We start from the raw sequence: 27,986 nt of genomic DNA, 5'->3' as shown, positions 1-27,986 counted from the left end.
AATTGAGTTTTAAAAAAAGAAATTTACAACTCATATCAATAACACCTTCTCTCTGATGTATTTAAGCACTCCCAGATGTCAAAAATATAAATAGAAACAACCAGACCCAGAAAAATGGACAAAGTCAATTAAATGACAGTTCACAGAAAAGGAAACACAGTGGTTCTTAAACATACAACAAAATGTTCAACTTTACTCCGAATAAGAGAAAGCACAATAAAAAGGCTTCAACATAATTTAATGGAGAAGATATCTTTTCAACAAAAAGTGCTAGAACAATTGGATTACCATGTGGGGAGCGGGGAGGGGGGAGAAGAACCTCAACGTTTTACCTCACACCATAAGTAAAAATGAATCACAAACCTAAAACTAATAGCTGAATCTAAACTTTTAGAAGAAAACACAGGAGAAAATATTCAAGATCTTGAAATGAGCGAAGACTTCCAAGATATAGGACACAAAATTTCTAACCATTAAAAAATTATAGGTTGAACTTCATCAAAATTAAAAACTGTTGCTTGTCAAGTTAAAGCATCAAGTAAGAAAGGCAAACTTGGAGAAAATATTCCAAATATACATACCTGCTAAAAGATTTGTGTCCAGAGTATACTAAGAACTCTTAATGACATCAATAAGATAACCTATTTTTTAAATGGAAAAAAAATATTTGAACAGACACTTCACAAGTGCGTGCATAGACAGAGGCTCAACAGCACTGGTCACACAATATCCAGGCTTTGGTTTTAGAGACCTTGGTTGATTTCAGTAACTGACCATTTAGACTACTTCCCACGCCCACCCCCGCGTCCCCGCCCTCGTTCCCTGGTTTAGTTCCAACTCTATTTTAAATTCACCAATAAAGATTGAGCCTGTGGAACCGTAGGTCGCCACCCTGGATCCCAATAAAAGCAGCATCCCCGGCCTGTGCGCATGCTCTTGCTCTGTACCCACCTGACCTCGATGTGTGGCCCGAGGTGTGTTGTTTAATTTCCAAACCTGTGAGTAATAAACCGGTATTTTTTCAGTTTCCTGATGGTTATTGCTGAAGGGCAGCTCGTAAGAACTAGTAAGATGTCAGACAAGGACTAGTCCGAGCACAACACTGGTTATTGATAGGCTGAGACCAGGACAAAACACAGAATATTACTAACAATAAAAACTACAGACACTAGACACAAGAGTACATGCTGTATGGTATAATTTATATATAGTTCTAGACAAGTAAAATTTAATCAATAGTTTCAGAGAACTCATCACTGGTGTCCTGAGCCTCAGGAGAGGGAGCGACAAGGATTGACTGAGAAGAGACACAGGGAACTTTGTGAGTTGATGGAAACATTCTATATCTTGATTGTGCTGGCTGGTGGTTACACAAGTGTTCACATTTGTCAAAGCACATCAAGCACTACATTTAAAATGGATGCATTTTATTGTATTATACTTTTTTAAAAAGTAAATGCTGGAGGAAGATAGAAAAAAAAAACCATAATTTTGCTGGGACTGAAAATCCAAGTCTTAAAAATAAACAATTGAACAATTTTAAGAAACTAGAGATGCAATTTTTCACTTAACACGACTCAAAAAATCTAAACTTTTAATAATGCACTGTGTTGGCATGGCTATGAGGAAAAACACACTCTCAATCACTGATGATGGGAATATAAAATGGGCATGTGGGCAATATATACTAAATTACAAATGCCCTGAACTAGCAACTTCCCTTCTAGGATTTTATTCTACGTATAAACTCAATCATAGATGAAATAGCATATGTTAAAGATTATTACAACATTGTTTGAAATAGCAAAACTCAAAAAATAATCTAAATGTCCGTCAATGCAAAACAGGTTAAATAAATTATGATACACCCATACAGTAGAATCCTATTTAACTACAAAACCAAATGGGCAAAGTGTGTGTGTCCTAGCTAATATGAAAAAAGCCTCAAGGGGTAATGTTAAGTGAACAAAGCAACACTGTGCTTGCTAGGTTGCAATTTGTGTAATAAAAACCCAGAAGATACATATTTGGATTTCCTTGTATATATGTTAAAAAAAAAAAAAAACTCCTGGAAGAATAACCAAGAAAGTAATACCAGGGGATACTTTAGAAGAATTTGTAGGAAATTCATGGAGTCAGTTGTATGAGGGATAATACTTAGTATACCTTTTTAATTTTTCAAAATTTTTGAACCAGTGACTGTAGTAGCTATTCAAAATTTAAATATTTAAAAAGTAACATCAACATAATACATTATATATCAATATATCAACATAGCATAACTTTTTAACACATAGGCAGTGTCTAGTACAGCACAGGGACATACTTGGTACACAGTTAACATTTACTATTTTTATCCCCCCTCATACTTTAGGTTCTAGTTCCCCAAATCAGAGGGGCCCAGCTGCCTCTTCTGTGTCCTCACAGGGGGTTTGCCTTCTGCCCAATGTTCCCCATTTCTTCTTGCCCACAGAGCTGCCAGGCTCAGGTATCACCTCCTCAGGAAGCCTTTGACACCTTCCCTCTTCCTCCCCAAACCCTGTTTGGTGCCCCTCCTCCTCTTGTGGAGACTGGAAGGTCTGCTCAATCCCCTGAAGCATAGAGGCTCCTGAGCCTGTGGGCTCTCTTTCCTAGAGTGCTGACCTTGCCAAGGAGTGGCGAATATCCCCAGAACCAGGTATTACTGGTGGGCGGCAGGTCTGATTTCAACCACCTACATCCACAAGTTTCAGTTTCCCCTAAATGTTATGTTGATCCTCTCACGCCCACAGAGAGTCTGTAAGTTTCGGTTTCCCCTAAGCTTTCAGAGGAAGATGTCCATTAACCCTTGGTGTGCTGTGTGCAGTAGTGATGGAGGAAACAGAAATGACTCACTCATACAGGAAGCTCATGGAGGGCAAGCACTTGTAGTACAAAGAATAGTGACACAGGCAGTGGGGAAGAGGCATGATGGCAGCCCCAGAGTGGAGAGGGAGCCCAGGTGACAGCAAAGAAGATCATGTCCCACTAGGCCTAAGGGCAGCAAGACAGGAATGGGAAGGCAGGCTTTTGGGCAGACAGCCCTGGCTGGGTGGCTTCTAGGTGGGCAGAGAGGGGCAACAGGCAGGGGCTTGGGCCCTCTGGGGAGGGGTCCTGGAGCTGTAACCTGAACCCAATGGGTGTGTGGTCTCTGCTGGGAGTACAAGAGGAGGCACAAGGCACTGGCAGGAATGAAAGGGCGAAGTGGACAGCGCCTGATGCCAAGGAAGCTGGAGAGGGCCCTGAGGGAGGGTCCTCAAAGGGAGAACTTGGATTTCTGTGGAGTTTCACAAACTTCAAGAAGTGATTTGTTTTTCTTCTTCTTCTTCTTCTTTTTTTTTTTTTTTTTTGATTCATTTCTGAGGAATGGAGAAAAGCCCCTCCTCTGAGGTCTCTGGGGTTTGGGCTGGAGCATTGGAGCAGAAAGCCAGGCCAGGATCCCAGAGCTGGGCCAGGCCAAACCTCCATGTCCACTTCCTGCCCTTCTACTAGTGGAGAAAGTGACCCACAGTGCAACAGAAGCAGCTGAGAGCAGCCCTATCTCCTAACCTAAATGTGGTGACTTTACCGTGCCCCACATTAGGTCGTTTCCTGGACCAGCTCTGACACACCCATATGCACCCTTTCATGGCAAACTTCCTTTTCAACTATAAAGAACATGAGTGCCCACTCTTGCCCCGGGGCTGTGACACCTTCCGCAGGAAGGGGAGCTGTGGGTGATTCAAGAGCATCATGAGGGCCTGTGTCAGCCCTCAAGGCCCTGGTCCCTGGCTGGCCAGGAATAAGGGCATAGCCTGGAGAACCAACTACCCCCATTCTCCCCACTGCTCTCCAATACACTGTAAACACTACATTTGAGTTTTCAAACCTCTGTTAAGAAGCACAGGAAGGGCAGGGCTCCCTTTCGCGCTACCCTAGGCCCTGGCCTGGCCCCTCAAGCATGCAAGACAGAGCCGGTAAACAAGACAAGAGGTCTTTAGGGCCAAGGGAAGAGCAGGCACCACTCTTTCCAATCCCCAACCCACTGGCCTGGACCCAGACTGCTATTAGTAAGGCGGGCCCAGCCGGATCCCCAAATCCTTCCCAATGCGGTGACCTCTTCTTGTTGGCCATCTCCCACTGCCAATCTCTCTGATCCCCCCAACTCTAGAGCCGGGAACCTGAGCCACGTGCTTTACTCCCTCACACTGGGACCAAACCAACTGCCGTTGGGCTTTCTGTGGGCCATGTCTCTCTAGTCAGGTAGCCAGCAGAGCAGAGAGACCTGGCCCTCCTGTCATCATGCTGTGTGCCCACTTCAGGGCTGGACAATCGGCAAGGATTGGGATGGGCAAAGGGTTGTCCAGAGAACCACTGTAGGTCAGAAGGGCAGGGTAGCCCGACTCAGCCTCTCCTAGCCTCTGGTGTTTCCCAGCCTCCATCTAAGGTGCAGTGCCAATGCATCCTCCAGCAAGACGCCCCCTGGCTTGGTGCCAGGTTAGGACTGGGCTAAAGTCAGTCAACCAAGGCTGCTACTTCAGGGCCCTGAGGACAGCCTCCAGCTTCATGGCCACAGATAAGTCGCCCTTCACCTTCAGCCGTCCACTCATGTAGGCCCCCAAGGGCCACAGCTCCCTGCACAGCAGGGCCCGAAGGTCTGCCTCGGCCATCTCCGCCACCACGTCAGGGATGCCATCGGGCACCCCACATCCCACCCTCCCTTGCCCTGTGGGGAGAAAAAAACTAAGCATTAGTAGGGGAAAAGCTATGCGACAGCTATGTGACAGGGAAAAAGGGGCTAGCACATCCCACTGGGAGGAGTGGAGAGTAGTGGTTAAGTGTTCAGGTCCCAATATCCTGGGTTCAATTCCTATTGACTATATGACCACTCAGAGCCTTAGTTTCCAGACTGGTGAAATGGGGATGATGATAATCCCTAAGTCATAGGCTCATGGTGAGAAGTAAGTGAGAGAATGCATGAAAAGTGCTCAGCACAGAGCCTGGCACTCAGTAGGCCTGCAACATGTGCAGGGTTCTTGGTACAGGAAACTCTGCTTTCTGAGTTGTCCTGCTGATGAGTACAGGGTGGGGACACAATGGACTGGATAACCATTGTCTGCAAATGGTATATGGGTCCTCCGACTGCTATGGGTTCACCCAAAATTGTTGGCAGGAGCAGGGGCAGTCTAAAACAGGACTGGGGAAAGGGCTGCTACAAGCAACCTTGGTGGGAAGGAGAGGACAGGGAGGGCAATTGCACCTGAAGTGAGATCCAGGAAGTAGGTGTTCTGGGTGCCACTGGGCAAGATGACATTGAACTGGTAGCAGGCCCCAACTTGGTTGACCAGGGCCTCAGACAGGTAGGGCTGTAGAGCAGTTAGCAGCCCCTCGGCCATAGGCTGCTTCGAACTGGGCCCAACACCGTGATGGGCAGGTAGCTCAACTTCATTCACCATCTCCAAGGTATCTGTGGGGGGTGGCCCACAGGGTTGGGGAAGGAGGCAGAGAGGAGAGGTCAATATGCTGCCAATGTCAGGATCACTGTGGCCTCTGTACCTTTGTGGCAGTTCCCTCTTACATCCCCTTCAGGTCTGTGTTCAACCTCCTTCTCCGCTAAGAAGTCACCCTTGAGTATTCAGCCTTAAGTCTCACACCCCATTTCTAAGGTACTCCAGCCTTGGAATTAAAACTCTTTTCCAGATGCTGTTGCTTTCTCCCATGAAGACTCCTAAAGGCCTCCACACACTCACAAATACCTGGACTCTTCCTACTGCCTTAGCCCTCGTCAGCTCTAGAATTGGGGTAGCCTGAACAGATGAACAGGGTATGGACTGCATATGGACTTCTTTGGTTAAGGGAGCAAGTACAAAGCTCAGCCTGTGCTGGACACTAAGCTGAGTGCCCTACTGAGCCTCTTACCCTTTTCTGGAGTCTCCTTATCTGGCCCTGGGTGCAGGGTAGCCCCTGCCACTGAGGACATGCCCCCCCGCAAGAAGTAGAGAGCCAGCTGCTGAAGGGGGCTGTCCAGGCCAGGTCCAGCGGGGCTGTCCTGGGGCGGCTGCAGCACGGCCTCCACGGCCAGCTCCATGCGGTCCACCTCCAGCCCCCAGGCCCTGGTCACATCGTTGATCTCCAGCTGGAGGACAAGGTGGGAAGAAATGGAATTTATTCGACACATCTTTCCGGAGATCCTTCTTTGGGCAGGCAGGTATAGCCACACGTGGACATGGAGGTACATGAGGCACCACATCTGCCCTCGAGCGGTTTCTGACTGGGAACACAGACATGGGCAATTACAACCCAGCTGTGAGGCCAGGCAGGGCATGGGGCAGTGAGGGGGTGACGTCAGGAGGAGGAGTTATCCAGGTAAAGGGGCATCAAGGGAAGGAGGACCTTTCTAGACAATGCGAATACCATGTACACAAACCCAGACAAGAGAACCTGGAATGTTCTTGAACTGCGAGTAACCAGAGTTCCCTTTGGCTCAAGTGTGGGCTGAGGGATTAGAAATAGCTGAGGGGTCAGAGACAGCTGCTCCTGTTCACTTGGATTTATTCTGAGGTACAAGGAGCCCCAGAGAGGAGTTTAGCAGGGAGTGACAAAGCGACTTGCTTGTTGGAAGGATTCTCTTGGCTGCCACATGGACACTGAATTGGAGGCGGCTCAGGGTGGAGGAATGGAGACCAAATAGGATGTTGTTTCAAATCGCAGGCAGAAACAATATGGATCTGGTGTCAGGCTGTGAAGCCAAAATACACCAAGGAAGGAGCACAACTCTGAAAACTATATGAAGCTTCAGCAAGACACTAGAGAAAGAGAACCACCAGAGTGGTCATTTGCCCGGATGTGCGGTAACAGGGAGGGTGGTGAGAAGAAATCAGAGAAGACAGGTTACTGGATGTGGGTTCCCACATGGATCATGAGTGTGGACGTTTATCTAGGAGGACACACAGAGGGAGATACAGATTTGGGGGTGAGGACAAGAGGGATGGTAACTTTTTTAATACATTAAGCTTGAGGTGTGTATGGCACAGTCAACTGTCTAACAGGCAGTTGAATAACTGAGTACAGGGTGCAGGAGAAAATGGGGCAGAGCACAGTGTTGTAAACAGTGTCAAGAGGTAGCAAAAAGCCCTGGGTAGATGAGCTCTCCCCATGTCATAGGTAAAAAGAGACCACTGAGGGAAACCTGGAAACTGAAGGGCAGGAGAACAAGGAGTAACAGGAGTGACCAAGATGGAAGGATCGATGCAGGGGTGTAGAGAAATAAAAGCCCAGGGAAGCAGATGATTGATCAATCGATCAGGAGTAAGAGAAGGATGGGTCCACAGAGTCACAGGCTGCCACCAGATGAAGTAGAGGAAGGACTGAGAGGTGTCCTCTGTGTTAGCAAAAGGGAGGTCACCATGATGTCTATGTTATGAGCCTAAGGGAAGCCTAGACTAACGACAGGAGGGGAAGAAGGAAAAGGAAGAGAGGCAGAAAGGCAAAAAGATGAGAGGATGAAGGCAGGGAGGGAGCCGGGCCCAAAGCACTGCTGGTGCAGGGATGAGCCTCAGACAGAAGTGGATGCTTCCAAAGAGGCAAGAAAAGTAGCACAGATGTTAATGAGTTTGAAGAGGTGACAATGGAGGAAGTTGAAAGAGTTCTTGTTCTAGTGTTTCTTCTCTTGAGTAGGACGTAAAGCCTGCTACAAAGAGTGATGGTGGGGGCGGGGAGTGTGTGTGGAGAGGCTAGACCAGGGCAGTGAAGAGTGAAGTAGCTGGCCTAGAGCAGGTAAGGAGGGCCTGGCAAGTGAGAGGTGGGAATGTACAATCCCTCCAGATGAAATGTATGCAAAAAAGGGAGTGAGAATGAGAAATCTATGCCTGAACTGGGGCTTAAGGGAGGTATACTGGCTTTCCTGAGATTTCATTTTAACCATAGGCACTGACCTGACTGTACCAGGGGCCAGTTCAGTCTGGGCAATGAACCCTAACTGACTCTGACAACCTGGTGTGAGACTGACTCCCCGCCAACTGCCTCTCTTGGCTTTGTGTACCAAAGCCAAGTGCAAAAGGCTGAGGTTAATTTTCTCTTCCTAAAAGTAAATTAAAATAGAATGTGATTCCATGAATAAACTTGTTATCACTTATTATCTGAGTTTTATAAGATTGAGTACTGGCAATGAACTTAGAAAAAGACTAAATGAACTCAGTCAGAACTTACACAAAGAAATAGAAATCATAAAAAAGAAGCAATCAGAAATTAAGAATACATTAGATGGAATCAACAGTAGATTAGATGAAGCAAATGATCAAACCAGTAATCTGGAAGTCAAGGTAGTGGAAAACACCCAACTGAAACAGCAAAAAGAATTTTTTTAAAATGAGGATACTTTAGGGACCTCTGGGACATCAAGTGTACCAACATTTGCATCATAGTACAGAAGAAGAAGACAGAGAGCAAGGGATTGAAAACCTACTTGAAGAAATAATGACTGAAAACTTTCTTAACCTACTGAAGGAGCAGACATGAGTCCAAATAGTACAGAGTCCCAAACAAGATGAACCCAAAGAGGACCACACCAAGACACATCATAATTAAAATTCCAAAGGTTAAAGACAAAGAGAGACTCTTAAAAGCAAGAAAAGAAATGCAGTTTGTTACATACAAGGGAGCTCCCATAAGACTGTCAGCTGATTTCTCAACGAAACCTTTGCAGGCCAGAAGGGACTGGCACCAAATATTCAAAGTGATGAAAAGCAAGGACCTACTCCACCCAGTAAAGTTAGAATAAAAAGCTTCCCAAACAAGAAAAAGCCAAAGGAGTTCATTACCATCAAATCAGTATTACAAGACATGTTAAAGAGACTTCTTTAAAAAGAAGAAAAAGAAATCAAAAATACAAATAATAAAATGGCAAAACTACAAACCTATCAATAATTACTTTATATTTAAATGGATTAAATGTTCCAATCAAAAGACATAGGGTAGCTGAATGTATAAAGAAACAAGACCCATACATATGCTGCCTACAAGAGACCTATTTCAGATTGAAAGACACACAAAAACTGAAAGTAAATGGATGGAAAATATATTTTATGCAAATGAAAATAAAAAAAAGGCTGAGGTAGCAATATATATCAGACAAAATAGACTTTAGAACAAGGCTCTATTAAGAGACAAAGAAGGACATTACATAATGATAAAGGGATCAATCCAACAAGAGGATATATCCTCATAAACATTTATGCACACAATATAGGAGAACTAAATATATAAAGCAAATATTGACAAATGTAAAGGGAGAGATGGACAATAATAGTAGGGGACCGTAACAACCTATTAACATCGATAAACAATCGGACAGAAAATCAACAAGGAATCAGCAGCCTTAGATAATACATTAGACCAGATGGACTTAATAAATATTTTTAGAACATTTCATTCCCAAACACCAGACTATACATTCTTTTCAAGGTCACATGAAACATTTTCCAAGATAGACCACATGTTAGGCCACAAAACAAGTTTCAATAAATTTAAGACTACAATCAGATCAACAATCTTCTGCAATTACCATGGTATGAAATGAGAAATCATTACAAGAAGAAAACTGAAAAACACACAAATATATGAAAGTTAAATAACATGCTACTATACAATGAATAGGTTAACAACAAGATCAAGGAAGAAATCAAGAGAAACCTTGAGGCAAATGAAAATGAAAACACAATGGCCCAAAAATCTATGGGACACAGCCAAAGCAGTTCTAAGAGGAAAATTCAGAGCAAGACAGGCCTATCTCAAAAAATAAGAAAAATCTCAGTTAAGCAATCTAACCTTACAAAAAAAAAAAAAAAAGAATAAACAAAGCCCAAAGTGAGTAGAAGAAAGGAAATAATAAAGATCGGAGCAAAAATAAATAAAAAAGAGTCTAAAAAATATTATAAAAGATCAATGAAACCAAAGCTAGTGCTTTGAAAAGATCAACAAAATTGATAAAGCTTTAACCAGGCTCATCAAGAAAAAAAGAGAGGACCCAAATAAATAAAATCAGAAATGAAAGAGAAGTGACAACTTCTAAGTAAATACTACGAACAATTATATGCCAACAAAATGGACAACCTGGAAGAACTGAATAAATTCCTAGAAACATACAATCTCCCAAGGCTGAATCAGGAAGAAACAGAAAATCATAACAGACCACTACTAATGAAATTGAATCAGTAATCAAAAAATTCCCAACAAACAAAAGTCCTGGACTAAATGGCTTCACAGATAAATTTTCCAAACACTGAAAGAAGAATTAATGCCTATCCTCAAACTATTCCAAAAAATTCAAGAGACAGGGAAACTCTCAAACTCATTTTATGAGGCCAGCATTACCATGATACCAAAACCAGAAAAAGACACTAGAAAACAAACAAACAAACAAAAACACTATAAGCCAATATCTCTGATAAACATAGATGCAAAAGTCCTCAACAAAATATTAGCAAATCGAATTTAGCAATACATTAAAAAATCACACACTGTGATCTAATGGAATTTATTCTTGAGATGCAAGGCTGGTACAATAGCTGCAAATCAATAAACAAAATGAAGGATAAAAATCATGATTTATATCATTAGATGCAGAAAAAGCATTTGACAACATCCATTACAAAATCCAAGCATTTGACAACACCCAAAAGCAAAATCCAACACCCATTTATGATAAAAACACTCAGCAAAGTGAGGATAGAACAAACATATCTCAACACAATAAAGGTCATATATGACAAACCCACAGCTAACATCATACCTAACTGTGAAAAGCTGAAAGCTTTTTCTTTAAGATCAGGAACAAGATAAGGATGTTCACTGTCACCACTTTAACCAACATAGTACTGAAAATCAACACAGTAAATCAGAAAAGAAAAAGAAATAAAAGGTATCTAAATTGGAAAAGAAGTAAAACTGTCATTATTTGCAAATGACATAATTCTACATACAGAAAACATTAAAGATTCCACCAAAAAAACTACTAGAATGGAAAAATGGAAAAAAGTTGCAGAATACAAAATTAATATCTAGAAATAGGTTGTATTTCTATACGCAGAGAACTTCAGAAAGATAAATTAAGAAAAAAAAATCCCATTTATAACTGCATCAAAAAAATATCCAGGAAAAATTTAACCAAGGAGGTAAAAGACTTGTACTCATAAAATTATAAGGCAATGAAGAAAGAAATTAAAGATACAAATAAATGGAAGCATATATCGTACCCATGGAAAAAGAGAATTAACATCATTAAAATGTTCATACTACCCAAAGCAATCTATAGATTCAATGCAATCCCTATCAAAATACCAATGGCATTTTTCACAGAACTAAGATAATTCTAAAATTTGTATGAAACCACAAAAGACCCTAAATAGCCAAAGTAATCTTGAGAAAGAATAACAAAGATGGAGGTATCACGTCACCTTAAGTCAATCTATACTATGAAGCATGGTACTGGCATAAAAACAGACACATAGTGGAACAAAATAGAGAGCCCAGAAATAAACCCATTTCTATAGGGTCAATTAATCTATGACAAAGAAGGCAAGAATATTTAATTGGGTAAAGACAGTCTCTTCAAAAAATAGTGTTGGGAAAACTGGACAGATAACGTGTAAAAACCTGAAACTAGACCACTTTCTTATATCACATACAAGAATAAACTCAAAATGGATTAAAGACTTCAATGTGAGATCTGAAACCATAAAACTAGACAAAAACATAGACAGTAAACTCTTATATTGCTCTTAGCAATATGTTTTGGCTATGTCTCCTAGGGCAAGGAAAACAAAAGAAAAAATAAACAAATGGGACTACATCAAACTAAAGTTCTTGCTCAGAAAAGGAAAGCATCAACTAAATGAAAAGTCAACCTACTGAATGGGAGAAGATATTCACCAATCATACATCCCATAAGGGGTGAAATCCAAAATATATAAAGAACTCATACAACTTAACGAAAAATAAAATACATTAAAATAGAACAGAAGGACCCTAATAGAACATTTCTCCCAAACCAGCATGGTCTTTATAAAAAGATGTATGTATGCAAATCATCAGAGAAATGCAAATTAAAACTATAATGAGATATCACCTCACACCTGTCAAAATGGCGATCATCAATAAATCAAAAAACAACTGTTGGTGAGGATGTGAAGAAAAGGGAACCCTCATGCATTGTTGATAGGACTGGAAACTGGTGCAGCTGCTATGGAAAACAGTATGGAGATTCCTTAAAAAATTAAAAATTGAACTACCATATGACCTAGCAATCCCACTTCTGGTTATTTATCTGAAGAAATCCAAAACACTAATTCGAAAAGATATACGCACCCGTATGTTCACTGCAGCATTATTTACAATAGCCAAGATATGGAAGCAACCTAAATGCCCATCAATAGACAACTAGATATAAAAGAGGTGGTACATATATACAATGGAATATTACTCAGCCATAAAAAAGAATGAAATCTTACTATTAGCGACATTGATGGACCTAGAAGGTAGTAAGCTAAGTGAAATAAGTCAAACAGAGAAAGACAAATACCATGTGATTCCTCTTATATGTGGAATCTAAAAAAAAAAAAAATGAACAAAACAGAAACAAACTTATAGAGAACAAATTGATGGTTGCGAGGTGGGAGGGGCATTGGGTAGCTAGGTGAAAAAGGTGAAGGGATTAAGAAATACAAATTGGCAGTTACAGAATAGTCACAGGGATGTGAAGTACACACAGTGAATATAGTCAATATTGTAATAACTATGTATGTTATCAGGTGGGTATCAAGAATTCTGGGAGATCACTTTGTAGGTTATATCAATGTCTAACCACTATGCTGTACACTTGAAACTAATATAATATTAAATGTAAACTGCAATTGAAAAATGTTTAAAAGTTAAAAAAAAAGATCGAGCACTGGGTTGGCGGTAGGGGAGCAGTTGATCTGGCTCTGACCCAGCTCTGCTTTGGACCATGATTCTCAGAGGCATGTCAAATAATCCCTCCCTCCAAATAAAACAATAATACTGGCCCCCTTGCAGTGACATATAAAGCTGAGATACACTGGGATGGGCAAAAAGACTTTGTAAACTATAAAATGCTCTGTACGTGACAATGATTGCTACTGTCACAAACAGTTTTCTGAAGAATTTACCAGTTGGTTGATTTACTTCCTGCAGGGACTGGGCCTTCCAGGACTAGCATTACCCAACTCCTCCTCCTGTCCTCTGACCCCAGTCTCCTGGAGAAAGCAGAGCTGAGGAAAATGAGGAAAAACTTCACCCAAGTTTCCATCGGGACATGGGAGCAGGAAACATACTGTGTCTTCATTTCTATCCTATCTTGTAACAAAGATCTGAGGTGAATTCCAGTATAGGTAACTGCTCACACACGGAGAAGAGGCCAGAAAAAGGTCCAAATATCCTTATGTCCTTTCGTTGTCAGAACAAGGAACACAAAACCACAAAATTGCACATGCTACACCTACACCATGGAGCACGGAAATTCCCAGAAGGTGAATGAGCCAGGCATGCCCCTGCTCCTCTCACCTACCTACCTGCCCCAAATCTGCAGAGGGCCCCTGAGGCCAAGTGTTGTCATGGCAACACCCACAGAGCAGTAAAGGGCAAAACCTTGGCAGTCAGAGGCAGCCTGCAAGAATTTATGTCAGGCCACTGTTAGCGCCTGTTTCTCAGGGATTAGTTTGCTCCAGATCACTATGGTCTGTGCCCATTTTCCGTTCCCCAACTCATAGTCCCACCCAGATCACTGGCTCTTCAGAGGTTTTCACACTCTTGGGCATATGGTAAACTGAGGCCCAGAGTGTTCTGTGCTTTGCTTAAAACACCCTGGCAGGAAGAGCCAGGCCCAGATGCCAGCCATTGAACTCTGCCCTATGAGAAGCTGCTTACCAGGAGCTGGTCGCTGATCTTGAGCTTCTCCATCTGGATCTCCCGCAGAGGTCTCTTGAGCAGGGCCTTGGTCATGGCATTCTGGGCCGTCATGCGCGTGGCTGTGTTCAGGTCCTTCACAGTCATCACTGACAGTACTGGGTCCCAGATGCGGAACTGAACATCAGCCCCCACGGACAGCACAGCCCCATCCTTAGAGGCCAACTGTTAGGGGAGGCCATGAAAGAGGAAACACTCAAGGCACTGGGGCTGCAGGGAGGTCAAGCCCACTGAGACAACCCAGCTTGATCCACCTGTCTGGTAGCTAGTGCTTCATGGACAAAATGGTGTCCCCAAGTACACAGGGCTAGATATACGGAGCAAGGATGTCCTCCCAGCCTCCAGTCTTGATTTTCTGGTCTCCTCTCCCCTCCCCTCCCCCTGCCCCTGAGGGCTACTCTCAGGCCAAGGTACTGGCACCCAGAATACCCTCCGTACAAACCCCCACTCCCTCTGTCCAGGGGAACTGAGAAGCCCCTCACCTTGCAGGGAGGGACATTGAAGGCTCGTGTCCTCAGATCCACCCTCTGAAAGGAGTCAATGAAGGGCAGGAGCAGAACCATGCCAGGCCCCTGAGGGGTGCGGATCCGGCCCAGTCGAAACACGATCATCCGCTCATAGGTGGGCACGATCTGTCCACAATGGCAAGAGTGGTGAGCCCAGGTTGGCAATGATGTCTGCCCATGGCCCTCCCTCACCTCTCTTCTCCTCACCCTGGACAGTGTCAGGTATCCTTAACACCGTTTTTAGATGAGAAAACCAAGGCTCTGAGGGGTTAAGTGACTTGCTCAAAAATCACACAGCCCGTAAGTGAAACAGGCAAGATCTGGATACAGCTCTGAATGACTCCAGAAGCTATGTTCTCAACTACCATACGGTATTACTCAATCCTCAGAGGAATGTTTCATTTCTGTGGTCTGATGCTAGCTAGATGTGACTCAAACTTGGAAACTTTCTGCCCTTAGATAAGTTAGGAGCAAAGGCTGGACTGCTCTACCAACAACCACAAGCAAAGGGCTTCATCGACTTCAGGTCCTTAGAGTCTCCACAGAAGCAAATACGTCCAAACTGAGAAATGAAGGCCCAGAAAGGTGAAGTGATTTACCCAAGGTCACACAATACTTGTTTCAGTGACAGTTTTAGGACTAGGATTTGGGACCTTCTAAGGACTCCCTTCCAGACCACACCAAACCCAAAGGCTTTCCAGAAAAGCTGACGATGGTCTAGGGCCACACAAAGGGCAGGGCATGTCTGGGCTTACACCTTCACTGCAGCTTTCAGGTGTGATCCTCGACTATAGTTCGTCCTTTTCTCATCTTTACGATGGGAAACGAAGCTTGAATACCTATCACTCATAACCTGCTGGGCCAACTTGAGTGTTTTTCATTTCCAATTTAGCCTAACCCAAAGGGAAGAAAATTTGGCGATAAAATGTGTGCACCTCAAGGCCAGTGTCCAGACACCAGGACTTGGGAGTTTGGCTTCCAGTATGACTAGACAAGTCTGAGCCTCACTTTCCTCATCTGAAAGATGAGAATGAACAATCCTTGCCCCACTCATTTAACAGAAGTGTGATATTATACCATTTAAGGAAAGGGGGCAGAGGATGGGGAATTCGTCCATCATCAATCAATGCCAAAGCTCTCAGTGTGGTCCAAACCACCCTGGAGTTGATCCAGTCAGCTTTACCTTCAGGGCAAACCAGCCAGAAATGGGGAAGGTGATCAGCAGCAGCATGAACCCCAGGAAACTGATGAGGCCATGGCAAAGGCAGGAGGGCCAGGTCTGAGGCACACCTGGTAACAAGAGAACTGAGGCAGTCAAGGGATGCCAACTGGGTCTGGCAGGACAGCTGCAGACAGTGTGAATGTGGTCAAATGTGCCTTGTGCCCACCTCTCCAGTAAGCGGCTCCTTCCTTCTCAGGAATCTCAATCTGCCCCTTTGCTTAATACTCCCATATCTTTGGGCGGTGTTAATTAAAAACTGTTCCCTCCTCCCACAAATCAAAACTAATGTATCTCATGTCCCACCCTCATACGACTACTCTCTGCTGGACAACAGCCATCAGATGTGAGCAGCCAAATCATGTGATGCTCTCCTCATTGGACTGAAAGGGAGTCAATCTTCTTGTCTAATTTATAGTGCCTTCCCATACTTGGCACAGAGCCAGGAGCACGTGGGCATCTTTGTGCTAAGCTGAATTGAATGCTGTTGGCATAACACATCCCTCTTCTACCATCAGTCTGAGAAATGTGCTTTCAAGGTGACCTTTTGCAGATAATGCTTTAGCCTAAAGAGATGAATTAATGGTTCCCCAATAGGAGCCATAGGTGAGGACTAAGATGTTTTTCCTAGCTCACAATTCACTACATTTTAATGCCCTAAGGGCCATCAAATGCATGCTTCACTTAAAGAGCTTCAGGTGGGAGGTAAGGGAGGAGGGAACTAGGAAGATGAGGCTCATCTATGCCAGAGGTCCTGGCTCCTGGAGAGCCAGGAGCCCAGGATGGGAGTGAAGCTGGGACAGCCTCAGAATCTGGGATGAGGTCGTCTCTGCTCTCCTACCCTCTCAACCCTGGACAGGAAGCAGACAGGAGCCTCTGCTCCATCCTCCCTCTCCGGAGTCCCAGGATACTAAGTCTCCTTTCCCGCCTGGCTCGAATCCACGTGGCCCCTGCAGGAAAGGACCTTTGGATGGGGAAGCTGTCATTACAGGAGGGTCAGGAAGGAACCAAATCCTCCAAGATTTGGTGTGAGGCTGAGGAATGGGGGATTTGGAATGTGTGACTCAAGGCTTTGGAAGAAGACAGGGCCAGAGCAGACACATAGGCAGCCGGGGGGCCTTTTTGGCTTGTGCATCTCCATCAGCAAAAGGGAAGGTGTGCAAGCTCAGGGCGGCTAGAGGTGCCCTGGGGGTGAAGATTCTGCCACTTTTCTGCAGCCAAGTGCCCTTGGCGTGTTGATGACCTTCTACGCCTAGACTTTGGTTTCTTTCTAGTCAAAATGGGAACTTGAAACCTCTGCCCTGGCCCAAAGGGCTGATAGGAGCTGAGGAATTGAGAGGTGGGGCGAAGTTTCTTGGAACATGAGAAGATGTCTGGGGCTGCAGCCCCACAGAACTGCAGATCAACGCTAGTATCCCAGCGCCCGGTCCCGGCCTCTCTCCACATCGTGTCCCTTCTCTCGGTCCCTCTTCTTAGGATGCTAGAGCGCGAGATCGGCAGACTTCTAGAAGCAGAGGTCGGGCCTGGAGATGCGGTCGTTTCCCCACCCCATCCTCCAGGTCTGCTGTGCTGGGCGGCTACTCACCAGCCCCTGTCCCCACGCCTCCCCGTTCCGGAAACAAGCAGCCTTTCTGCGAGCCTAGGAAGCCGAAGTTCGACTGCTGGAAACGGTCAAAGTCCCCCAAGGGCAGCGCCCGGTACCCAGACCTGCCGAGCATGGTTCTTGGCAGAGGGTACACCTTCGAGGGTACACCTTTGACTGTGCGTTGCCGGGTTAGACTGGCCGAGACCTACCCCGCCCCGCCCTTACCGGCCGCCGCTTCCTGTTTCCCCAGCTCCCGCCGTCGCACAGCGCCCCCTGCGCTAGGAGGACCGATCTGCGGCCACAGGGCGAGAAAGAAGGGAGGTCTGAGTTCTTGGGAGCCTAAAGTCCATCCTCCTGCATGCTCCCTTTCGGCTTTAGGAAGGGAGCAAGAGGAGAAGTTGGCTTCCTCAGGAGCGAAATCCTCTCCAGAATCAAGGAAATGGTACAAGCTTTCTCAGCACTCCCTCTCCAAGCTCGACTGGGGGTATGTGTATTGGGAGGGGAGGGGGTGCTTATCTAGAATTATAGTTTCTCCAGGGCATAGTCAGCAAAATTTTCCACTTTGTGTCCCCATAGCCCAGCAAGCAAGGACAGGTACAGAGTGGATGGGTCTCAGTACTTCTTAATTGACTAGGTTACTGTGGTCAAGGTGGGGCAAGAGGGTCTGAACTTTGGCACAAAAAAGAGAAATTTTGTGTGCAGACTTCAGGGAACACGACAGAGTAAGGAATGAGGGGTTAGCACAGAGCTATCACAGGGCAGGCCCTCCAAGCATCATAGAGGTGAGATCCTCAGCCCTGCAGGTCCAGAATAGCACACTCTTCGATCCAGGTTCCCAGAGGTAATTTGCCTCTCCATGGCTTGAGAAAACCCAAATGCAAATAGTGAATTTACTTTGAGAAGCATTAACTTGCAATAGGACATTGAGGGAGGCTGTCTTCCAAAACAAGCAAATAAATTAATAAAGCTTTCCTCGTTTCAGCCACATGCCAGTCTGCCTCCTCATGCCCCTCATCCCCTCAAGCCCCAAGCCATAGCCCAGTTCCAGATCTTCTGCAAATGGCTGCTCACCTTCTTTGCCTTTTCCTAGTTTGATGTCCTGATTCCAAAGTCCTAAAGGTAGTGATCAGGTTGGAGGATTAGGCAAGCTCCCAAGGCCTCACATAGTCCCTAGGAACTTGGGTCACCCCCCATTTCCCCTCCACACACACACACCTCCAGATTATAAGCTTTTACAAGAGCAAGGCCTTGTTACCATCTCTTCTAGTCTGTTCCAAGCTGGAGCTGAGCACAGAATGGGTACACAGGGATAAGTTCAGTGGTTGGGATGGTTTGAAGTTTGGAGCCAGGGACACTGGCCCATTGAGGCCACCTAGAACTTTGCTTTCTCCCCACAGTAGCTGGGAGTCTTGCATGTTTCTCTGCTGTCAAAGAGCTAACTTGCTCTTTCCTCACTCTTCATACCCACTCGCCAGCTCTCCCCCTTCTCTCCCCATCCCCCACTGTCTCAGACTTTCTTTCCAACTGTCACCCAAGGCATCATCCTATTCCCCTCACCTCCACTCAGTGCCCTCTCAGTGTTTCTGACTCAGGTTCCTACTTGCATCCCACAGCCAGTGTCTTAGACCAGGCCACCTGCTCCTAGGTTGTCAGAGTGGCCTTTCCAGTATGCACAATGGATCACCGTTATTCTTGGTTTCTAAACAAAATGCGTCCACCTCCTTAGCTACGATCTTGCCCCAGCCCACTCCTGGGCAGACATAGCTCATGGGCCCCCTCTTAAATCAGAAAATAACCAAAACTACTTTCTAAATAGACTCTCGTGTTTCAACCCTCTATGCCTTTGCACATGCTGTTCTCTCTGTTTAAAGTACCCAATCTCTGAATCCCTGGTGAATTCCCACCATTCCAATTCCCACGGAGGGATTTCTTTTCTAGCCAGTCTCAATACAGTGTGAAAATCTCTGTTTGGGGGCCTGCTCTTCTACTAGATCTGAGGTTCTTTCAAAGCAGGCCTGGCTCACTTCTGTGCTCTCAGCTTCCAGATGCGGTGCGGTACAAAGCTGTGCCACTGTGAGCTGATGAATGGTTCAAAGCCGAGGGCAGGGGCTGCTCCCCTTCCCCTCCCCCAGGTTAACTCTGCCACCATCCCAATACCCCCAGGCCTGCTGTGCGTCTACTCTTATCCCTCTCCTTTCTCACCCGCTTGGCCCTCAGGCTCAGCCTCTCCGCCCCCTAGATCCGCCCCCAGCCTCTGTCTCACTTCCTCCGGGAGGCTGGCCCTGAGCGGGCACCACCCCTCTCGGACAGCTCCGAAGACTCAGCCCTCTAACGCACAATTCTCGTTCGACCTCTCCTCCCCGCCCCACAGATCAAAACTGAAAATCGAAACTGCGCTGGGGTTCATGCAGCAGGAGCCTGCACCCGCCGGATCCTTGGAGCCCAAGCAGGACTCCGCACTGCCCCACACGCCCACCATGCCTCACCCAGAGTCGCTCTCCGAAGACCACCAGCCCAGCCCTGGACACAGTCTCACCGAGGTACGACTGGGTTTGGGCAGATGGGGATTAGGCTTTGTCGATTTGCTGTGGTGGAGAGAGAGGTGAGAAGGGAGAGGGAACTTGGCCAAGTACGCATAGGGAAGACCAGACCCCCTAGGATCCTGACCCTATTTGCTCCAGTAGGTGTATGAGAGAGTAGAATAGGGACCAGGGTGAGTTAGGGGAGCCTCTCTGGGCTGCGATTCTCCACTCCAGTGGCACCTAGGACCGGAATCTCCCACCCACGCCCAGGCGACTTGCCTCTTTGCCCTGCTCTAACGGAGGCCCACAGATTAGGGAGAGTGGAGGTAGAAGTAGCCCTACTGCCCCCTTCTGGAGTCAGGGACATGCCCCACGTGTGGAAAAAAAAAAATAAAACCCAAGTCCCAGACCAGAATGGGAAACTGGCCTGGATTAGAGAGGTGTATCAGTTAAGGCCTCACAGCTCCTGCCGTTTCTCCTCTAGGAAGCCTTCCGGATACTTCTCTTGGAACACCCTGCCCGCCCAACCCCCATCACCAAGGAGCTTTATTAGGTTTTCCTCCTGGAAACTTTGCCTTAATCTTCTGGACAAACCCCCAGCCTCCCACCCTCAAAGGAACTACTTAGATCACTTGCTCTGTGTTCTCCCCAGCCCTTTTGAAAGCACAAATAACACCAGATTGCAGTAATTTGCATTATTTGTATAACTACAACAAATACTACTAGTAAACGTTTATGAGCACTTTTCACGTGCCAGGTACTGTGTTAAACACTTTTTTTTTGCATTTTAACATTGTGGTAAACTATACACAACAAAAGACCTACCATTTAACAATTTCTAAGTGTATGGTTCGGTGGCATTAAGTATATTAACAATGTTTTGTAACCGTCACCACGATCTATTTCTGGAAATACTTTTTATCACTGCAAACAGAAACTCTGTACCCTTTAAGCAATAGCTCCTTATTCTTCCCTTTCTCAGTTCCTGGTAATCGCTAATCTACTTTCTATCTCTGTGAATTTGTGTACTCTAGCTATTTCATATGAGTGGAATCATACAATATTTGTCCTTTCGCATCTGTATTAACTGAGTTTATTTAGCATAAGTTTCATTATGACCTCAAGTTTCATTCATATTGTAGCACATATCAGAATGTCCTTCCATTTTAAGGCTGAATAATATTTCATTGTATGTATATACCACATTTTGTTTACCCATTCGTCTGCTGATGGACGCTTTGGTTTTTGGGTCAGTGTTTTCAGTTCTTTTGGGTATGTATCTAGGAGTGAAATTGATGGATCATATGGTAGTTCTATGTTTAACTTTTTGAAGAACCACCAAACTGTGTTAAGCCCTTTACATGAGGTTGATAATGTATCAACTGAGTTCTAACCCGAGTTCCCTGAAGGCAGGGATGTATCCTATATATTCTTTTATCTCAGGACTTGGTACCGAGTCTGATGGGAAGTAGATGCTGGAATAAATTGTGGGACGAGAGGAGGGAGGCTTGAGTAAATTGGAAATTGGCATACTGATAAGCCCGGGTTTTGCATCATCCAATGACTGCCTAGAATGGAATATGAAGTTCCATTCCAGCTGCCAGCCGTTGGGCGGGTGTCGGGCTGTTGGGGATTCCTGGGACTTCAGAGCTCAATTCCTCCCCACCCCCACCCCGTCTCCCAGCAGGCCACCGAGGAGGAGTTCCAGTTCCTGCGCTGCCAGGGCTGCAAGGCAGAAGCCAAGTGCCCTAAGCTGCTGCCTTGTCTGCACACGCTGTGTTCAAGATGCCTGGAGGCGCAGAGCACGCAATGCCCTATTTGCCAGGCGCCCTGGCCCCAAGACGCTGATGCGCCGGCCCTGGATAACATCTTCTTCCAGAGTCTGCAGCAGCGCCTGTCGGTGTACCGGCAGATCGTTGACCCAGGGGCGACTTGCACCCGCTGCAAAGAGCCGGCCGACTTCTGGTGCTTCGAATGCGAGCAGCTCATCTGCTCAAAGTGCTTCGAGGCCCACCAGTGGTTCGTCAAGCATGAAGTCCGGCCCCTGTCAGAGCTCCGCGGTCAGTCTGTGCGCGAGTTCCTGGACGGCAAGCGCAAGTCCAACAACATCTTCTGCTCCAACCCCAACCACCGCATCCCTACCCTGACTAGGTGAGCCAGAGGGCTGGTAGGGGTGGGTGGGGTGGCGCATTTAAGAGCCAGGTAGAAGGTGCGGGGAGCAGAAAACCAAAGAATCACAAAGCTGAGAACGTGGGACTAGGATCTTCTAGAGCCTTGCAACTCAAAATGTGGTCCGCGGACCGGCAGCATCTGTGGCGATGACCACAATTTATGCTGTCCCAACGAGTGAGTTGTAAGAGTTCCCGATTTCCCCCTATAGTAGATAATGCTGCAGAATCATCTTTGCACCCTATTCAATAATTCATTTAGGATACATTTTTAGAAATCCCATTGCTGGTTTAAGGGATATGAAATTTTTACATTTTGATACATGTTTTCCAAACTGCCCTTCAGAAAGCCTTGTAGTGGAATTTTCCGTAAGTGCTGCAATGGGATCTCGGTATAGCTAGCTGGATTCTAGGATGAGATGCTGGTAGTTTCTGTCTGGAAAGTCGAAACTGTAACACCTTGTTATCTGTGAATGTATACATGGAAAAAAAACAATCAACTCCAGATATCATTACTTTTATTAAACAACACAAGATTTTAATTCATTTTTAAATAAATAATACATTTATATAGTTCAAAATATTAGAACCAAATTTATAAAGCGAGGGCAAGTCTCCATTCCTCTCTAGTCATGTGCCTAATTCCTACCACTTCTCTTTCCCCCATCCAGATAACCATTGTCACTAGTTTTGAATGTTACCAGAACTTCTTTGTGAATTTATACACAGATAGGAATATGTAGTCTTTTGAAGTCTTATTTTTACCCCTTTTAGCCAAAAAAGTAGCATACCTATGTGAACTTTGGGACCCTCCCCCGCAAAGATTGCTTGTTTAAGAATCTTTTGGTACTTGTTCTTGTGGATCTGCTTGCAAAGTGAAGATATTGTTTGCCTGTTGGGGACACCCAGAACTGCATTTCTGCTAAACTAAGTGTAGCCTTGGAGATTTACCTGCTTGGAGATTTACCACCTGCACTACTGAATGCATTTCCCCCAGATTCTTCAACTGCAAATATTATCATTTGAATTTGGATTTCTTTGCTTATTTTTAAGGTTGAGCAGCTTTTCATATGTTTTTTTACCACTTTTTCTTCATGTGCGAATTGCTTGTTTATGTCCTTTACCTTCCCCCCCCATTCTTCCTTCTTTAATTATAAGAGACTAACTTACAGTGCAAACACAATACCTCTTTTAACATTATGTTTAAGTTTTTAGTTTTATGTAATCTAATCTATCAATCTCTTCCCTTATGGTGTCTGACTTTGATCATCCTAAGAAAGAATTTTTCCCGTGCCAATGTTAAAAATATTTTCTTATATTCTATTTTAGTAATTTCATGGTTTTGTTTTTATAATTAACTCTTTAATTCTAATGGCATTTATTTTTGTTTGTGGTATATGAAAGGTAGAAACCTTTGCTTTATTTTTCTCCCCAAATGGAAAGTCAGTTCTCTCAACTTTTATTTGGTCTACTCTTGCCTTGAGCTGAAATGCCCTTTTTATCATGTACTAAATGCCCAAGTAGTCATGGGTATGTTTGTAAATCTCTGTTCTGTGCCAATGATCTGGCTATTACTCTGCTAATTCTTAACTGCTATTAGGAGTTCTGTAGCTTTATATTTGATTGGACAAGTTCCTATTCTTCAAAAATAATTTTGCTTTTCTTGTGCATTTACAGTTTATGTAGTTTCAGAACTTACATATTCATTGGGATTTTGATTGAAATTGCAAAATTTGGGGGAGAATTGGCTTCATCTCTGGTTATAGCTTTTGGATTTTAAAGTTTTATTTATATACATCTTGAACTTTAGTTAAATTTAGAATACTTAATAATATTGTGAATGGGATTTTTTCCATTATAATTTTTAATTATCATTAGCATTCACTAATGCTCTTAATTTATGTATATTAATTATATCTAATCATCTTATTGAACGCTTTTATTCTAGTAAGTTTTCTAATTGATTCTTTTGGATTTTCTAGGTAAATAATCATACCATCTGCAAATAATAAAAACATTTTTCTTTATAATATTTATACACATTATTCTTTGTGGCTTTGTTTCATAGGCCAGACCAGTACTGAATAATAGTGGTTAGGAAAAGCAACTTTATCTTGTTCTGTCTTTCATGAAAAAGTTTCTTAGGATTTCTTGTTTAGTATGATGTATATTGTTAACTTCCTTAGGTAACTTTAAAAATCACATTAGGAAAGTTGCCTCCCATTTCTAGTTTACTAAGAGTTTTGTTGTGATTTTGTTTTTGTTTAGCTTTTAACAAATAAAAATATTTTTTAAACACTCAGGAATGGGTGTTCTTTTGGACTCTATGAAGGTATTCTTTCACCTTTTAGTATGATGAATTATATTAATAGGTTTCTTTGTATTGAACCATTTTTTTTAATTCCCAGGAGGAAAAAAAGCTCTATTTGGTCATGATATACTATTATTTTAATTCATAACTACATTCTATTTAGTAACATTTTATTTAGGCTATTATCTGTATTTATAGATGTGATCAATTTTTATGAGTATGTGTGATTTCTTTGTCAACTTTTCTTATCCATTTTATAACACTCTCTTTCAATGAATTTGTAAGCTTTCCATTTTTGAAAATGATAATATATATAAATTATTTAGCATAGTGCCAAGCATATATTAAGTACTCAATAAATGTTAAAATCTTGCTATTTTTATCCTTTCTATGCTCTAGAACAATTTAGGGAACTAAGCAATTAAGCCTTTAGCGGTTTCTTGAAAAACTAAGAATGGTGCCTTTTTTGAAGAATAGATTTTTTTCCATGGTATTGGTCTGGTTTGGATCTTGACTCAGATTTTCTGGAACATTTTTCCAGTTCATCCTGAGTTACCTTTCATAATTTAAACATCTCTATACCTGTAATTATATCTCCTTTTTTTATTTCTAATATTATATATTTGTGGTTATTTCAGTGATCTTTTCTAAGTACTAGCTTTTGGTCTTTCCTTATATTTCTTACTGATATTAATATTTCCTTTTTAAGTGGCTTGTAATATTTGGTTTCTATATTTGGTGTTAATTTCTACAGTCCAGTCAGTTAATATGTAGGAGTTCTATATCTGAGACTATTTGGAGGTTTTCCTTGAGGCCTAGCATATTCTTTGGAAGAATATACTTGTAGGACTTTTAAAAAATGTGCATTCTTTATAAAATACACACACACATTTATATATATGCACACCTATATATAATTATATCTCATCTATATCTCTACTCTTGTTTAAATTTTTAGCACATATTAGAACATATTTGTGTGTGTGTGCGTGTGTACATTTATCAAGAGTAGATTATTACTCTTCTTCCAGATAAGGTAGAGTGTTTAGCATACTTTTTATTTTCCCCTTTCCCTTCCCATGCCCAGATTTAGTTGAACTGACATGACGTTTTAGTTCTAGATTACCAAATTTTTATGCCTTTTCTATTCTAAGCATCCTTTGTTAACAGTTATTAAGTGTCACAATCACACAACCTCCTTGTTATTCATAATCTTAGATTTTAATTGGTTTCATTGCTCATAATAATTTTATCTATAGCATATCTTCCCCTTTCCTGAATTATTTAATGTGATTAATTTTCCATGTAGCTGGAATACCTTAAGAATTGTTTATTTTTCAGAAAGTTTACTTTATGAGGCCATAAGTGTTTTAACTTGCATGTCCTTTTGCTGTCACACACAAAGAAAAGTTTAGCTAGGTATAAAATTCTGGGGTCACAATCACTTAATCTTGGAATGTATAAACACTGCTTCCTGAATTTCTGACCTCCAGTGTTGCAGATGAGAAATTCAGTTATTATCTAATTATTTTTTCTTTGTGCATAATCAGTTTTCATTAGCTAAGGATTTTATATAATTTTTTTTTCTTGAGATGATTAATCGGGCTATATCAGATATCTTTTTTTTTCAATGATCCTCCATGTCATTGTTGATCAAATCTTTCTCAGCTCAAAGATATGGTCTTAGACTTTTTTAATGTATTGATTTCACTTCATTTGCTTTTTTTTTTCTTATTAGAACTATTGTTATATGGAAATTGAACTCCAAATCCATCTTTTACATGTTTTATCCTTTTTTCATTAATTCTGTTACTTCATTTTGTTATTCCGGATTCTCAGAGAGTTCCTTGAATTGATTTTCTATTCACCAACTCTTTTTTTCCCCCTCAGGAGACTCCTTTCTACTGTTTATTACCTATGATAAGTTTTGTTTTGTTTTGTTTTTCTCAGCAATCATGTTTTTCTATTGCCAGAAAAAGGTTCATGGTCTCAGGATGCTTTTTCTTGTCAGCCTGTTCTCGTTTTCTCTATGGATGTACATCTCCCTGAAAAACAAACTTAGGATTTTTAGAAGTTTTATGTTTCCTATATTACTCTTATTTTAGTGTGAACTGAGAGTCAGTTTGGATGCCATTTTTGCTGCTGATTCTCTTTATAGGCCCTCTTGCTCTGTGTCCTCTGCTCACATTTAAATGCTGACATCTAGGTTGTATAGTTTTAGTCGTTGATGATGGGCTTTTAGCAGTTGTGTAAACCAGTTTCCACCCCCTACCCCTGCAGTGACGTTGGGGCTGCTCCCCCAGATGGTGGTAGCTTACAAGTGGTCCCACCTGCAGTTTGGGGGTCAGAGATGGATTTCTCTCTGGTTGCAATGGGCAAGGCTGCTCCCGCCAGCGAGAGGGCAGGATTCCAGTCAAGAAAGCATGGCAAATGGCTTAAAAAAACTTGACCTTATTGTTTAAAAATCATACACACACTCACAATTCACATCATTTTACAATTTACCAGTGGTTCCTGAAAAAACTCAACTTGTTTTTTCTGTACAAAACTTTAATGTCATAAATAACCTATACCTTTCTTCAATAGTAAACCACTCTATCCTTTGACATTGATCTGCTTTAGGACACATGTCGAAGAGCAGTACCAGAGGTGGCTTTACACTTAGAACCTAGCCTGTGAGTGTCTGCCCTGGGGCCACTGGCATTTGATCACCATGACTGTGGAGTCCATGTTCCTACTGTGTGGCAGGCCCTCTGCTAGGTGATAGGTTATAAATATGAACAGATACAGCCCTGGCCCTCGTTGAGGTCACACTTTGGTGGAGGAACCAGATCCATAATTAACAATCAAGGCTGCAGCGTGCCGTCAGGAAACCTGCTCACTGTTGTCACTCTGTGCTTTGATAGCTACCCTTATCATACTGTCCTCTATCTTGCATTTTACCTTGCCAGTATCCCTATTTGGCACAGGGCTGACATCTGGTGTGTGCTTAATTTAAGGGCAGAAAACAGGCAGACACAAAGGCAAATGATCTCAGAAAAGGCCACCTGCCCAGGCCATATCAGCTGGGGAAGGCACTTTCCAAGAGGGTGTCACAGCCTGTCATGTAAGGAAGGAAAAAGGGCATGGAGAGGGGTGTGTGTGTGTGTGTGTGTGTGTGTGTGTGTACATGTACATGTACAAAGAGGCATTATTAAGTCTGCTGCATTTCAGGAACTGCAAGTAAAGGGTATATGTGAAGTCAGGGGCTGGAAGAGTGAGCTGGGATCAGACGAGGTAGGCTTGGAGGAGTTAGGACTCTATCCTACAATTTCCAGGACATAGAATGTTCTCAGCTTGCTCCTTTCTCACGTAATTTACTCTTGTTTTACCAGTGAATGACCTGTAAGCAGTGGTCCCCAACCTTTTTGGCACCAGGGACCGGTGCTCCTATGAGAATCTAATGCCTGATCTGTGGTGGAGCTGAGGCCATGATGCTAGTACTGGGGAGCGGCTACAAATACTGATGAAGCTTTGCTTGCTCACCTGCTGCTCATCTCCTGCTGTGTGGCCCAGAGGTTAGGGACTCCTGCTATAGAACGCACTGGTACCCTATGGGGGTTCTGTTGGAAACTCATTGATGGATGTGAAGCAGAGTGGGATAAGATCCTCTCTGCACTGTGCTACTATGATTGAAGTGGGCAAATTTGGGAGCAGGG

General features: G+C 43.5%; 2 protein-coding genes across 9 annotated transcripts in view; one reads left to right on the top strand and one right to left on the bottom strand.

Annotated features, from left to right (window-relative positions):
- Window positions 1-202: 202 nt before the first annotated feature.
- On the bottom strand, window positions 203-17,515 carry STOML1 (stomatin like 1). 2 transcript variants are annotated; one of them, XM_039856564.1, is made up of 7 exons: window positions 17,288-17,515; window positions 15,667-15,773; window positions 14,460-14,609; window positions 13,939-14,142; window positions 5,917-6,133; window positions 5,258-5,464; window positions 203-4,723 (listed from the first exon to the last, which is right to left on the bottom strand). In XM_039856564.1, exons 1-7 carry the CDS (start codon window positions 17,418-17,420, stop codon window positions 4,530-4,532), a joined length of 1,212 nt encoding a protein of 403 aa, XP_039712498.1. In that variant the 5' UTR covers window positions 17,421-17,515; the 3' UTR covers window positions 203-4,529. The 2 variants fall into 2 exon arrangements, with proteins under 2 accessions (XP_039712498.1, XP_039712499.1); XM_039856565.1 differs by lacking the exon at window positions 15,667-15,773 and having other exon boundaries at window positions 17,288-17,427.
- A 2,064-nt stretch (window positions 17,516-19,579) lies between these two features.
- PML (PML nuclear body scaffold) overlaps window positions 19,580-27,986 on the top strand; it is a 39,353-nt gene continuing 30,946 nt past the window's right edge. For 3 of the 7 annotated variants that reach the window (XM_039856559.1, XM_039856563.1, XM_039856562.1), the window contains exons 1-2: window positions 19,583-19,827; window positions 21,494-21,960. In XM_039856559.1, coding sequence (XP_039712493.1) covers window positions 19,693-19,827; window positions 21,494-21,960 — 602 coding nt within the window. In that variant the 5' untranslated portion in view covers window positions 19,583-19,692. Of the gene's footprint in view, window positions 19,828-21,493; window positions 21,961-27,986 lie in introns of all 7 variants that reach the window. The other 4 variants (XM_039856558.1, XM_039856557.1, XM_039856560.1 and 1 more) reach the window with 4 other exon arrangements.

This window comes from Pteropus medius, unplaced genomic scaffold (genome assembly GCF_902729225.1).
Source record: "Pteropus medius unplaced genomic scaffold, Ma_sr-lr_union100, whole genome shotgun sequence".
NCBI classification, from domain to species: Eukaryota; Metazoa; Chordata; class Mammalia; order Chiroptera; family Pteropodidae; genus Pteropus; species Pteropus medius.
This window is presented reverse-complemented; position numbering and strand designations above follow the sequence as displayed.